The following is a 13,076-nucleotide window of genomic DNA, read 5'->3' on the forward strand; positions in this document are numbered from 1 at the left end:
TAAGTGAGAAATGCCAAAATCTGATTTCATCCATGTCCATGTGTTGCTTTGAACTTGTAATTCATAGAATTGGTCACTATATTGAACTAATTATCAAGCTTAAGGCTTGCCAATTTTGATGGCTGTGCTCCCTTATAAAAAAGTCAGGTTTGAAGGGAAGTGGAATGATATACTGGAAGATGTGCAGCCTTTACTGAAATCTGGGGAGGAAAAACAATCAACATACCAAAAACATCCCTTCTTGACAAAGCCCAAACCTAATTTACTTTTCTAATTAGTGACACAGATTAGCAAAATAAATAGTTTGCATCAACCAATACATTAAAAAAATAAAGTGGTTAATGTCTTCTCCCTCACAGGAAAAGTTTCTTGTAATGGTTAAGTGAAAAAATTATCTACACTATCTAAAAGTCTAATGAAGCTACATATTGTACATGGAAGTAAAACAACAATTTCACAGCACAGCCTGCTACATTTAAATTGAAATACCAGCAGCAGTGAAAAGAAACACTGATAAAGTATTTCTGCAGGTAGGAATAGAGAAGCAAAATCTGTTCAGATATTAGTAAAGACTTAAAAACTACTTTTTTTGCCAATTACTTACTGTGGTTGGAAATGATCACAAGCACTGGTTTGCCAAAGAAGTGATTTCAGGAATCACACAGCTTAGGCTATAATTAAAAAGCAATCTTTGGGAAATAGGTTATTACCAGTATTTAGTAGCTAATTTGTTCGTTAATGCCTTAACAAAGCTCTCCTCTGATTGCAATGGAGGGGGAACAACTTCAAGAGGATTATTTGCTATTAAGACTTGTACTCAATTATTGAGAGTGCTGCTGTGCTGAAATTACAATGGCAGGGCAGTCATCAGGAGAGCTGGAAGGATCCAGCCTGTGCTGCAGCCTGCAATTCTCACATGCAGGGGCTCTGAATTTTAAGGTTAACTTGCAGAACACCCTCACAAATCTGAGTGCTTGCAGAGAAGTGCAGGCTCAGTGTTCCTTAATATCAATCACACATTTTATTTTATGGGGATTTTCCCCCCATATTGATTTAATCTGTGAAGGAGCAGTTGTGTAACTGCTGGAGTCTCTAGATAACATTTTTATCAAGATAATATGATACTAATTTGGTTTTCCTTCTGACAATACTTTAGAAAGCATCTTCTGTCAAATTCTATGAATACCATGTTTAAGTCACATTATGGGAGATAAACATAACAGTAACTTAGAAACATATACCAAGTATTGACTCAAATAATTGACTCAAAGCTGCCACCACTTGTCACTATCTCCTGTAATAGTTCCTCTCCTGCTGATCAGGACATGGAATTCAACTCCTCACTAACCCCAGATTTAAATTCTGTCTTGGGAACCATAACAAACAAACCTCTAGGTAACAGGACTGAGCTAAGAAATCCAAACTCACCCATTTTTATAAACTGCTTTTCCTGCCAATAATACATCTTCAGTCTCTTATTACTGCATTTCAATAGCAAAAATTTTCCTACAGCAAAATCAGGGAATACCTTTAACAACATAATTGAACCTGAGACATACTTTCTGTGTAAAGGTTGTTTGGGGAGCTGTTTCCCAGCTGACACAGAATCTCAGGAAGCCTTCAGCTGCAGAGCAAAGCAGAGAGGCCCATTAATCATATTTATCAAGATTGTCTACCCTGGCTTTCATGCAGTCAGGGGAAATGTGCTATTCTACTTCAGCAGCAAGGAGTGAGGCTAAAACAAACTGACCTAACTGCATGGGTCATTTCCAGAAATAGAAAGGATATCAGCAGCACAGCTGCACAGGCCAGGAGGCAAAATGCTAGGAAGGCTGGAGAAAAAGGGCTAAGAAACATCCACCCAAAACTTCTGAGGTATGTAGCCAGTGGCAAAATTAATAATGGGATAAATTGTGCTTCAATTGGCATTCAGTACATTAAAGTCAGCAAGACAAGATTCAGTTAAGTGCCTTATGATCTTGTATTTCGTGAGCCTCCTAAAATGTTTTATTGCACTTCAGGATTTCATATCAGCAAAAGCAAGGAGGGAGCAGATAACCTCCCACTGAAGCATATTATTTATTCTGATACTCATGGGGCCTTCTTGATTTGCCCCTCTCTTTTACATTAAGAGACTGTACAATGCCAAATGCAAACACAGAATACAAAGTACTGGCTGTTCTCCTATGGGAAAGCAGGGGTACTATCCTGGTTTATGGTTCTCTCTCTTTTTGAGGCTTTGCTCTGTCTGAAAGAGCATTGAGATGCCTCAGTCTCCTCAGGACAGAAATCTATCCATGTCACATATTGTGCATCACTGGCAGCCTTTAACTGGGAAAGATTCAAGCCTGGGATAGCCAGATCTGGCAGAGAGACCCCAGCACTGCAGAGTCATGCCAGAACACTCAGGCCAAACTCTAGACCTGCTGGCTTTGCAAAGCAAGAACACAATTCTCACATATTCAACCAACATAAAAAGAAAATGTGCAGAGCTTATGCTTTATTGGCTCCCATAAAATTAACAGAAAAATAAAAGTGAGATAAGAGCCTGGTTTAATAGCACTATTTCCATCTGCAGTACACACACCAGGCCTGCTTTACCTAAGTTTCTACAAAAATTATGAAAGTCATGTTACCACCCTGCTCCACCTCCCACGTGCATTTCCAACTACATCCTTATTAAGAAGTGACATGAGATTTTTAAATTAAGGTGAACACCACATTATCCCAAAGATTATAAATTCAGCTGTATGTTTTTAGAAACAGATAAGCCAAAGCAATGCAGAATACTAACAGAAAGGGATGTTGAAGTAAAATTTGAAATAGATTACACAGCCCATGAAGTCTCAGCACAGATACTGCCAGGTGTTGGGGTCAGACATCCTCCTTTCTCTTCTTCATGGCACATGGGCATTATTCCATGGGGCAAGAATACATGGATAATGCTATAGACCTTATGTAATCCATTCATATCAAATGAAAACCCAAAATGAAGACCTAAAACCTAAAATGAAAACTTTAGTCAAAGCTAAAAAAGGAGCCCATAAAGTCATTCCCAAGCTACACCTCACTCCATTTCCTCTTAGTCCCCAGAAACTCAACACGGCTAGCTCGCAGAATCGAACCGACAGCATTTCAGAGGTCGCGTTTCCTTTGCAGGTGGGTTGAGAGCGGGATGAAAGCCGCAATTCCAGGATGGATTCGGGATCGATGCCGGGATCCGCAGGTTTCACCCCAAAGTGGCCCCCGCGCCTTTCCCGCCGCGCCCGCGGGCGCTGCTGGCCCCTGCTGGCCACAGGCGGCAGCCACGGCAGCTCCAAGAGTTCTCTTTTCCTACCCAAAATGTTTACTGCAAACACGAATTCCTACCGTACTCCCGGGATTCCCCTTTTAACTAAGCTAAGAAAGCTGCTTCATTTATTCCATCTGCTAAAACCAGCCAATTCTGGCCCTTAAACTATCCTGAAGCGAGGTATGGCTTTCAGTATTTTCTCTTTTGAGGTGCACTTCTCCAGCACTCAGAACAGCAGGATCAATTCCTATTTTCTGCTAGATAATAAGCAAGTAGTCTTTCAAAATAATTGAAGTATGATGTGTCTTAAGCACTTGGAAGAATTGTTCTTGTGGCACTCTCTCACAACTGCTTCTTTAGCCATTCTTCCAATCATTAGCATAATTGATAAATTACATAAACTCTCTGCCATAGATCTGGTTTCTTTTTCACACCTTCACCATAATCTTTGGGTGACAGATTCAATTCCTGGATTGCTGATTCTTTTAACTGTGCTTCTGTTTTTAGCAGGTGCAGAGAAACCACAAAATAGTAGCCCAAGTATGAAAAAACAGGTAAGTGCTATTAATACTGACAGCAGCGTGATCCTGCAAGTGGAAGTCTGCCACTGTAAAATCATGTTTTGGCCTACTCCAGGCAAGAATTTCATCCTTGAAAAACAGTCCTGTACTTTCAGGAAATTGCTAAATTGTTTGTTGTTCCAGACCAATCACACACATTTACAGGACCAGTTGCTTCAGAGAGTCCAAGACCCTTGACAAGAAATTATTAAAAGCAATACTGTATTTTACATATAGCAGTACCCACGTTTATATTTGTACGTATTTTATATAAACATAAGCCCTACACATATATATCTTTCTGGGGTTAGAGAATTACCCACTTCAGCACACACAGACAGAATTTGCTTCACCCACCAATGAAATGTGCCCTTCACCAAAAACAGCCCAGCAACCCTCCAGCCATCAACAGGATTATTCTACAACTTAGCAAAACAGGAACTGAGACCTACAGAAATCACTTAGACAAAATACAGTTGCCCATGTTGGGATGCAGCTGAGGAATTAAAACTAAAAGCCACCACTCGGCCAAAAATTCAAACCATTGTGAAACGTGTAGAAATCAGTGTAGCAAATAGAGTTCCTAGGTTATTTAAAAGACAAAAAACAAATCAACAAAAATATCACAGCACAAAGAAAGCCAGAACTTTTTCTTCATAGTATTATTTCCTTCCCAACTTGTTCTTGCCCACAGTGCTGCTACCCACCCACAAAACACATTCCTACCCCATGAATGCTGCATTTGCAGAAACACTTTAGTAAGCTGCTTTGAGAACGTATGGAAATGGTATCTTTGTTGGAAGCCTGGAGCAGGACACGCTTCCTGCAAGACTCTGCTTGCACACACATTCAGCTGGAAAGAATCTGCATTATCAAGTCACACACCGTGCTTTGAGTGCACATGGCTTTCCAAGTGTTTCTCTGTTCAAAGACCCCAGCTGCAAGGCTGCAGCTTTCAAAATGCAGAAATGCTCTGCATATATGGAATTCTTTTCATCTGAATATGCCCACTGATGTCAGGGAGATGCAGAAGCTGTGTGCTCCATGGTAAACAGCACAACCATGGCACCAAGGATGGCTGAATTCTGCTTCTGGCCAGTCTGTATGGATACTGCACCTGAGCCAGTGTGTGTTCAACCAGGACATCTTGGCTGTAAACATGCTTGACCAAAAGAAAAAGCCAAAAACCCCTCAGTCCCTTCCTCCCAGACTTCAAGGAATTTGCTGTAGGATTCTGTCCACCATTCAGGCGTGTCACAAAACCTATTTCCCACAACTGGTAAATTAGGAAAACCAGAGTTATTTTGTAGTCTGTAAAAGTCATTTACAGCTGCTTTGTGCAATCTCCATTTCCATCTCCAAGTATTATTCCAGCATGTGCAGGGGGAAGGTAATGAGCACAACCCACAGCAGCAGAGTTATTAATTTTACCCATTTACTGCTGTTCCAGGTCACAAACTAGGGTGTGCCTGAGGCCTTATCCCAGAGCACAGAATTGTCTCCTGCTCCCACCCCTCAAGGATTACCTTTAACCCTCCCAGCCAGCCCCCTCAGAATGAAAATCCCTTGAATATTGATACCTAAGATGATACAAGTGATACAAGAGCTGATACAACTCCAGGGATGGGCTTTCCAAGACAAAGTGATGTTAAAAATGGGAAACAGGGACTTATTTTCCAACTTCCTCCTATTAATCCTGAAGTCACATAAGCTCTGCACAATTTTCCACAAAGCTTGTTAATCCATTTTACAGCTCCCATCCCTTTCATGAGACTGCTGATGCTCTATATGGAAACACCCAAGCCAAAGAAATGCTGGCTGCACAGTCAAAGTCAAAAATCAGTGTTACAGCTCCTGCCTGGCAAATTCCTGGTTAAACCCAACCTGTCTGGAGTCACAAAATAACGTAAAGCCAGCTTGGTTTTCCAGAAGGTAACAAAAGACAGATACTGCACATATTTCACTAAGGAGGATGTTTATTTTTCCAAATATTGTATTAAGATAGTGTCCTGTTTGCCTGTTTCTATCGACATCTGCTCTGTAATACACAGAGAATGACAAAAGATCAAAGTTTTAATTGTGCAAGTGAAAGAATGTATTAATAACATTCTTTCTGTCCTACAGCAACAGAGATAAACTTAAAAAAACCTCTCTAACAGCTCAGAGAACAGGATATTTATATAAAGATGTCCTAACAAAAGAAAAGCATGCAAAACTACCTTAAATGGATAAACAAACTCCTTGTTTGCAGTGTGCCCTATCGAGTTCAGCCTTCAGAAATCCCCTGCAACCCTTAGTCAACAGGGTCAACATATCTCAGTTGGGTTTTACATTTTTATACAAATCCCCCTCAGCATCCTTTGTTCACCAACCCTTTAAAATTAGTAAAATGCAAGCAGGGGTGCCTTTAAGACCCATTTTGCTGCTAGTTGCTTTAATTTCCCTCTCCCAGGTAATAAGTTGTCTGAGAGGGTTTTTTGTTGTGTTTTTTTCTGATGGTTTGTTTGTTTTTTGCTCCTAGCTCCTTCCTCATCTGCACAGGCTGCACTGCAGGTCCTCCACAGCCCTTTTGAGATGCACCTTGTAACAGGACAGCAGCTCTGTGGAACACAACAAGCAGCACCTCCTCCTCAGGAGATGTTATTTCTCCTTGGCTCTCTGGAATTTGCTGCAGTGTCACACTGCTGCCACTCACTAATGCAACAGCACACTAGGAACTGGCTGGCCCTCTCCTCCCTGAGTTATTCTATCACTCCCTCCCGCCCAAGACAGCAGCAGCTGCCTTTATCCACCCAGGGCTCTGCCTTACATGTACTAAAGGAAAAAAACACAAACACACAATCCCCAAACCAACCCACAGCTGCACTAAGTTAAAGAACTGGCACTGCCCAAAGTGACAACTCGGCTGTCTCACCTAAAGCAAGGCCAACAGTGTGTGGTACCCAAGTGGGGTCAGGTTTGTGAAGGGTTTCCTTTCAAACTCAGAGCTCTGAGCTCTGAAATAACATCAACAAGCAAAGCCCTGCCACCTCCACCTGAACGGAGGCCAACACAAACAGAGTTTGAATTGTCTGAGAAAAGCCTAAGAGGACAAGCTCAGCCAGGGCTACCTGCACAGCAAAGACATCTTAAAGTGACTCTGAGTCTCTTTCCATCTGTGAGTTACAGACAGCCAGTCATTCACCATCCCCTTTGTCTTGAAGAAAATTTAATATTAATTTAGCTCCTTTTGAATCTCCTTCCAAGCTAGAGACCAGTCCATCTGCAATATTTTTACAAGTGACAAACTGGATTAAAAGCACACAGAACACCCACTCTGGACTCACTCACTTCTTCCAAACCATGGTAATTCAGGACAGAAGGGACTCCAGATTTACTGTGAGGCTGCAACCTGCACACAGACATGCCAGTGAAGTAACTCACTGTACACAGGGAGACTGGACAAAGCACTTCCTTTTCTTTTGTGCTGTCCCCTCATTTATAATAACGTCCTCTAAGACATCTGCTGGAGTCCTGTAACACGAACGGAAATGGAAGAGCTCCAATGGGAACTCAGGGGTTTCTTTCTTTTTCCCATGAACTGAACATTATGGAATTTTAACAGATGTTCTACTTGGTCATAGTTAATAAAATGAATTATGCAGGAATTAAAAATCTGGCTCCATTTGCTTATACAAGATCTCAGCAGCAGAACTCCATTCCCATTTAGGAATTCTAAAGGATTTGCAGTGGATTTATAGTCTGCTCCTGCCTTATTATGAGATGGCTGGAAATTTTACCAGTTAACTTTTATCTGTTGTGGAAAATGTGAATAAATTTACCTGTTCATTGACTGATCTTGGTAGCATGATCCAGTTTCCACAGTGGTGCACACTGGTACACTACAGCCATAGGAATTCTCACTTGGATTTGCTTTGGAAATGACATCATGGGAATTCCACATCATTTCACAGCTTCTGATTTCTGTCATTTATTCAAAGTCTCATTGAGCAACCTAATAACCATACTCCCACTTTGTGCTTTATTACAAAAGCCTTCCTCTTGGAGCACAGATGTCTCTTTCAGGCCCCTGCTGCCAACAGAATGATGCTCTGTACCTCACCTCCCTTTCCATTTTAGGATTAGTTCAGTGTAACTACATCAAAGGAAGATATCAAAACCAAAATGTAATGGAGATGTGAGAGAAGAGGCACCAAAATGTGAAAAGAGTCACAGCCAAAACTTTCAAGCCTGGAGGTTCACTCAAAGTTATTTCCAAAAGCATTATGTATTTAGGCTTCTTCTTTCTCTTCTAATATCCATCTGCTCAGAAAGCATTCTGAGAAGATAAAGGGGATAAGTCAGAGTGAGAATCAAAACTGGAGGATGAAACAACTACCTTGCAGCAGCACAGCAGCTAAAGCAAATTAAATGGGGTAGAGTAAGGCTGTCCTGAAGAGATCTGCTATGCTACAGCAAGAAAATGAAGCTTCCACACCACATTTCATCAATAAACAGACTTATTTTCACTGAAATTCAGTCAACTGGCAAGCAGATCTCTGTCCAGAAACCTGCTTGATATAATACACAAAATTTTATCCCAGTGCAACAGTTAAAATGAACCTTTCTTAAACTCTAGCTCAAGAATTTTGCCAGTGCCAGAAAATCATCATCTGAAAAGCAGCAATATTCCCAGCCTCTTCCAATTTTTTTTTAATGAAAAACCACGTATTGAAGACCTTCTATCCAAAAATTCCCACTCCATTATAACTAAACAAAGGGGTTTGTGTAGGTAGAGAACCAAAGCATGTAAACAAACCTTGTAAGTATGAAAGTCAGCTGGAATTCAGTATTAGCCTATATATGCTACGTAGCTACCAGGATGTGTCTAATAATGAATTAGTATAGATTTTTATCTGAAAAGAAACATGCTAAATGAAGAAGTGTACTCAAAGAGAAGGAAAAATACCAAGATTAAATGTCAGGCTTACAACAGCTCCAGCTGAAGGTGCAAAAAGCTGTTACTCGAGCGGACATTGCTTTAGAAAATTTGCTGTCAGAAAAATGCATCAGTCTTAACAGTGTTAAATTCAAAGACTTTTTTTTTCTTTTTAAACATCACCTGTGATTTGTTTCATTTTGAAGAGAAAGTACATTTCATTTAGTAATCATTTATTTCTCATTCTATTGGACAGATTCTCCCAAAAAGCAATACTTCAACTGAAATCAGTTCTGAAGGATCTTTTATGAATATACATAATGGAGAGGACTCCCATTAAATTTCAAAAAAAGTGTTGCCATTTTGAGTAAACAAAGTTATCTCAGCAGGGTCACACACTGTGCCATGAATATGGTCTGCAAATTAATTACCACCCTGACATATGTCAAAACAAATTTTAAGGAGAATAGCACACAGTAGCAACCATGTGCTTTATCTACCTGTTCGTATGCAAAATCTGTACTCAATGGGATCTAAATTTATTCATTTATTCAGAACCCCTCTGAGAAATCAAAATTATTCCTATTCATTCGCCTTTTTTGCCCGTCTGCAAATGAAATCTGAGTGAATAACACGTTTAGTGAGGCAGAAAATAAGTACAGGTGGGGGTTACATTTCAGAAAAACAGGTGTCATCTTTGCACAAATAACTAATTTTTTAAACACTCAAAACTGCTGAAATAAAGCACAGTGCATTAGCATTTGTCAGCACTTTAAGGAACACTAAGTTTAGTGTTTGTTCAGGTAATACCCATCTTTATTCTGCAGTTGTAAGAAGAGCTGGCCAACATGACTGTGCTGAAAACAGTTTTCAGCATGAAGAAAGGCTTTAAAAAGCAGAGCTACTGAATGAAGATTAAAAAGCCTCTGCAACTGCCTTTTTTATCAGTGGCAACAGAGAGCACAGATCTGAGCCTGTGTTTAAAACCAAAGAGGGAAGATCCAAACCTACTTTACTCACTTGAGTTACACAGGGAGAAGACAAACCCACACACACCACATCAAAAATGTCACACAGAGAGCCCTTCCTGGACACCAGAGGCTGTGTCCAGTCACACACCAGGAAAGAATTCCTCCCTGGGAGGGTGGGGAGACCCTGGCACAGCATGCCCAGGGAAGCTGTGGCTGCCCCTGGATCCCTGGAAGTGTCCAAGGCCACGCTGGATGAGGCTATGAGCAACCTGGGATAGAGGAAGGTGGGGATGGAACAAGATGGGTTTTAAGGTCCCTTCCAACCCAAACTTTTCTGTGATTTTATGTTTTCCTAGGAACCAAGCCTGATCTCTCTATTTGAGGTACACATACATCATGCTACTTCTGTTTTGTCAGATGATGATCTCCTGGGATCTGATACTAAAACAATTTTAGAGTTTATCAATAGGTTTTCTACTTCTTTTATAATCTGCCCTCAGTTCACACAGCATTTAAGCACTTCCATGACACTAATCCTGGAATTTACAGAACATTTATGAAAAGATTTTAGTTTAGGAACTATTTTCTTACGAGTGGGCCAAAATATTTTCATCCCTATTTTATTTTGTTTCTAACGGTGAAATACTTCTGATTTAGAGTTAAGTAATGCCATATCAAATCTACAGACTGGGTGACTAAATGCATTTCTTTCACACATTAAAAAAAAAAAAAGAGAGGAAAAAAAGAGAGAGAGCACAATCCTTTCTATATACAGATGACAAATAATCCCTTGGCATCTGCTGACGAATATATTTAAAGAAAGCCTAAATCTGTCTGTGCTAAACTTGGCCTGATGCCACCAGTTCACCATTGTTGGCATATATAGTTCACATGATGCAATCACAAGACTTCAGAAAGTTTCCAGTACTTTAGCTTATGTTTTCTCATGTTAACATATACCTTTCCATCCTTTTTCAATTTAGCAGCAACAGAACTGGGAGACAGGATGGCAAATGAATTTCTGCATGTATCAAAGGTTTCCTTAGTGCTCATTATCAGTATTCTATTTAAATTACAGGCTGGTAACTTACCTAGAATGAAATATGCTGGGATTTAGAGCTTAAGGTTAGAGCTACAAATCTCAATTGTACAATTATCTCTTGTTAGAAAACTGAGGCAAAGGAAGCAATTGGAAAGAAAATAAAAGAGAAAAAGACAAGTGTTTTACCTCTCTTAATACTGTGCTTTTATAACCCCGATAAAGTCCTTGAATACCCTGTAAACCAACAAAAGAAAGCATCATCCAGAGGGAATGAGTTTGTCAAAGATCACAATTTATTGGTAATTACAAGGCAAGCATTACAGCCCTAAAGTGTCACACCTCAGCTTCAAATTGACTGTATTGATTGTAACACTGTATACTGTATTCCATTATTTACAGTGCCAGAGGGTTTTATTTTCACCTCCTTAGCCTTGATTCAGAGCCTTTATCAAGACAAATGTTTTATATTTTTAACCAGCTGAAAATACTCAAAACAATTAAAACTTACTTTATAAGTGTATATAAAATTATGTTGTTTATTATTATAGGCCACTTAATTCAAGCATTTGGCAAGGCTTATGGTTCTCTGGCCAGCTATATGGAAAGGGAAAAACATATGGTTTTGACAGAATCAGCTTTTAAAGCAGAATCAAGTCACAGAAAGACGTTCTAGTGACCCTCTTGTGCAGGGTTATCACAATAGTTTCCATTTGAAAGCAAATAAAAATCAAGTGGATCATTTAAAGGTCATATTTATGTCTTCCTTTCCCTGGGTTTTACACTCAGAAAACGTGTTATAATATTTTTCCCCACACTGTTTTTAGGAGCCACTTTCTCTTATTGAACACAGCTTGAAAATCCCCCCTTGTGAAACTCTGCGAAAACAGACGTGAACAGGTTTTCACAGGAGGGAACAGCATAACTCCTGAAAAGAAGACAAAGGCTCTTATTTTTCAAAAGTAACCAACACTGGATGAGCACTCATTTCCAGAGCTCCTCCAGAGCCTCTCTGAAATGGTGCCTTTGGGACATCCCCTCCAAAGCCTGCTTCAAAAACTGGGAACCATTCAGCAAACTCCACACAGAGACTCCATGTCCTGCTGCCCCAGACAAGTTTGAATAAATACAAACAGAGCTTTGGAATCTGGAAGCTAAATCCCTTTTTTCCCCCCCTCATCTTTAAATGTAGGTATCCCATATAAAAAGAGGAGAAAAAAGAGTTGCTTGGAGCATGCCTGTAAGTGCATGCCCCAGGGGGAGGTGGGGGTTTGGTTTCCTCAATCACAACATGCCAATCACTTTTAAGAACAGAAGAATAGATGGAAAAGTGCTGGGAAAGCCCAGAACTGGAACAAAGTTGTGGGAATGCTTCTGGACGTGTATGGCACTGAGTGGGAAGGACAAAAACTTTTAGAAACTTTGCTCTGAACTCACCTCATGGTACAAGGTGTGGGAGAGAATCCGGAGAGTGCTCGAGGAAGGAGAGACCTGGGCCCTCTGCTTGATGACCTCGGATGGAACCCGTATGAGACAGGCAACCTGCAAAAGAACCAGAGCCTCGGGCAGCAACTGCTGGCTTCATCTTCACATAGCAAACACTTCTTCCATGAACACCTGACAAATGAGATCAGGTTTGTAATTCTAGGACTTAACAGCTGTTCAGCAGCAGCTTATGTATTTGTTCTGAGTGCTATGTGCTTTCTGATCACAAAATTATACTAACAGGAGCATGGAAGCACCCTTGGAATTTTCAACTTTGAAAACAGAAGTAGATTTGAGTGGAGAAAATCACTAATAAAACCAAAATTTGAATCCCTCCTGTCTTTTGGCAGTCGCAGTAATTTTTTTCCCCCCACTTTTACAGATTTAAAGTGGAGATTCAGGACAGTAAGAACAGCAAACTTCTTCCTTTGGTAATTCCTTTGTGCCCTCTAGTGACAGATAGCGAGAGCCATTCTGGTCAGCTTTAGACACATCATATTCCAAGGTTTACCTCAAAATACACACCACACCTCATTCAAGGTAAAGCATTGGACTGATCCTTTCCTGCAGAATAAATTTACCAGACTCTGCAGCCAGATGTAACAATGTGGCTGCTGCCACAAAGCTCCAGCTCTGCTGAAAAAGCCAGGCTTGGATTTTAAATATTCACCGGCCACTTTGGCTTCAGGTAGGGGTTAAAACCTGTGTGCACATCATTTCACAGAATGAGGATCCTGAAGAGTGGGAGTTTTAAGCCTCTCATCTCTCTAGAAAATGCCTGTTCATTAGCACTTAAAATTTTAAGCAGAGT

General features: G+C 40.3%; 1 protein-coding gene across 3 annotated transcripts in view; it reads right to left on the reverse strand.

Annotated features, from left to right (window-relative positions):
* SLC25A26 (solute carrier family 25 member 26) overlaps nt 1-13,076 on the reverse strand; it is an 83,821-nt gene that overhangs the window by 52,694 nt on the left and 18,051 nt on the right. For all 3 annotated transcript variants that reach the window (XM_063411998.1, XM_063411997.1, XM_063411999.1), the window contains 2 exons: nt 12,218-12,322; nt 10,970-11,017 (listed from right to left, as the gene is read on the reverse strand). In XM_063411998.1, coding sequence (XP_063268068.1) covers nt 10,970-11,017; nt 12,218-12,322 — 153 coding nt within the window. The remainder of the gene's footprint in view (nt 1-10,969; nt 11,018-12,217; nt 12,323-13,076) is intronic.

The sequence above is a fragment of the Prinia subflava genome, chromosome 14, assembly GCF_021018805.1.
Source record: "Prinia subflava isolate CZ2003 ecotype Zambia chromosome 14, Cam_Psub_1.2, whole genome shotgun sequence".
Taxonomy (NCBI): domain Eukaryota; kingdom Metazoa; phylum Chordata; class Aves; order Passeriformes; family Cisticolidae; genus Prinia; species Prinia subflava.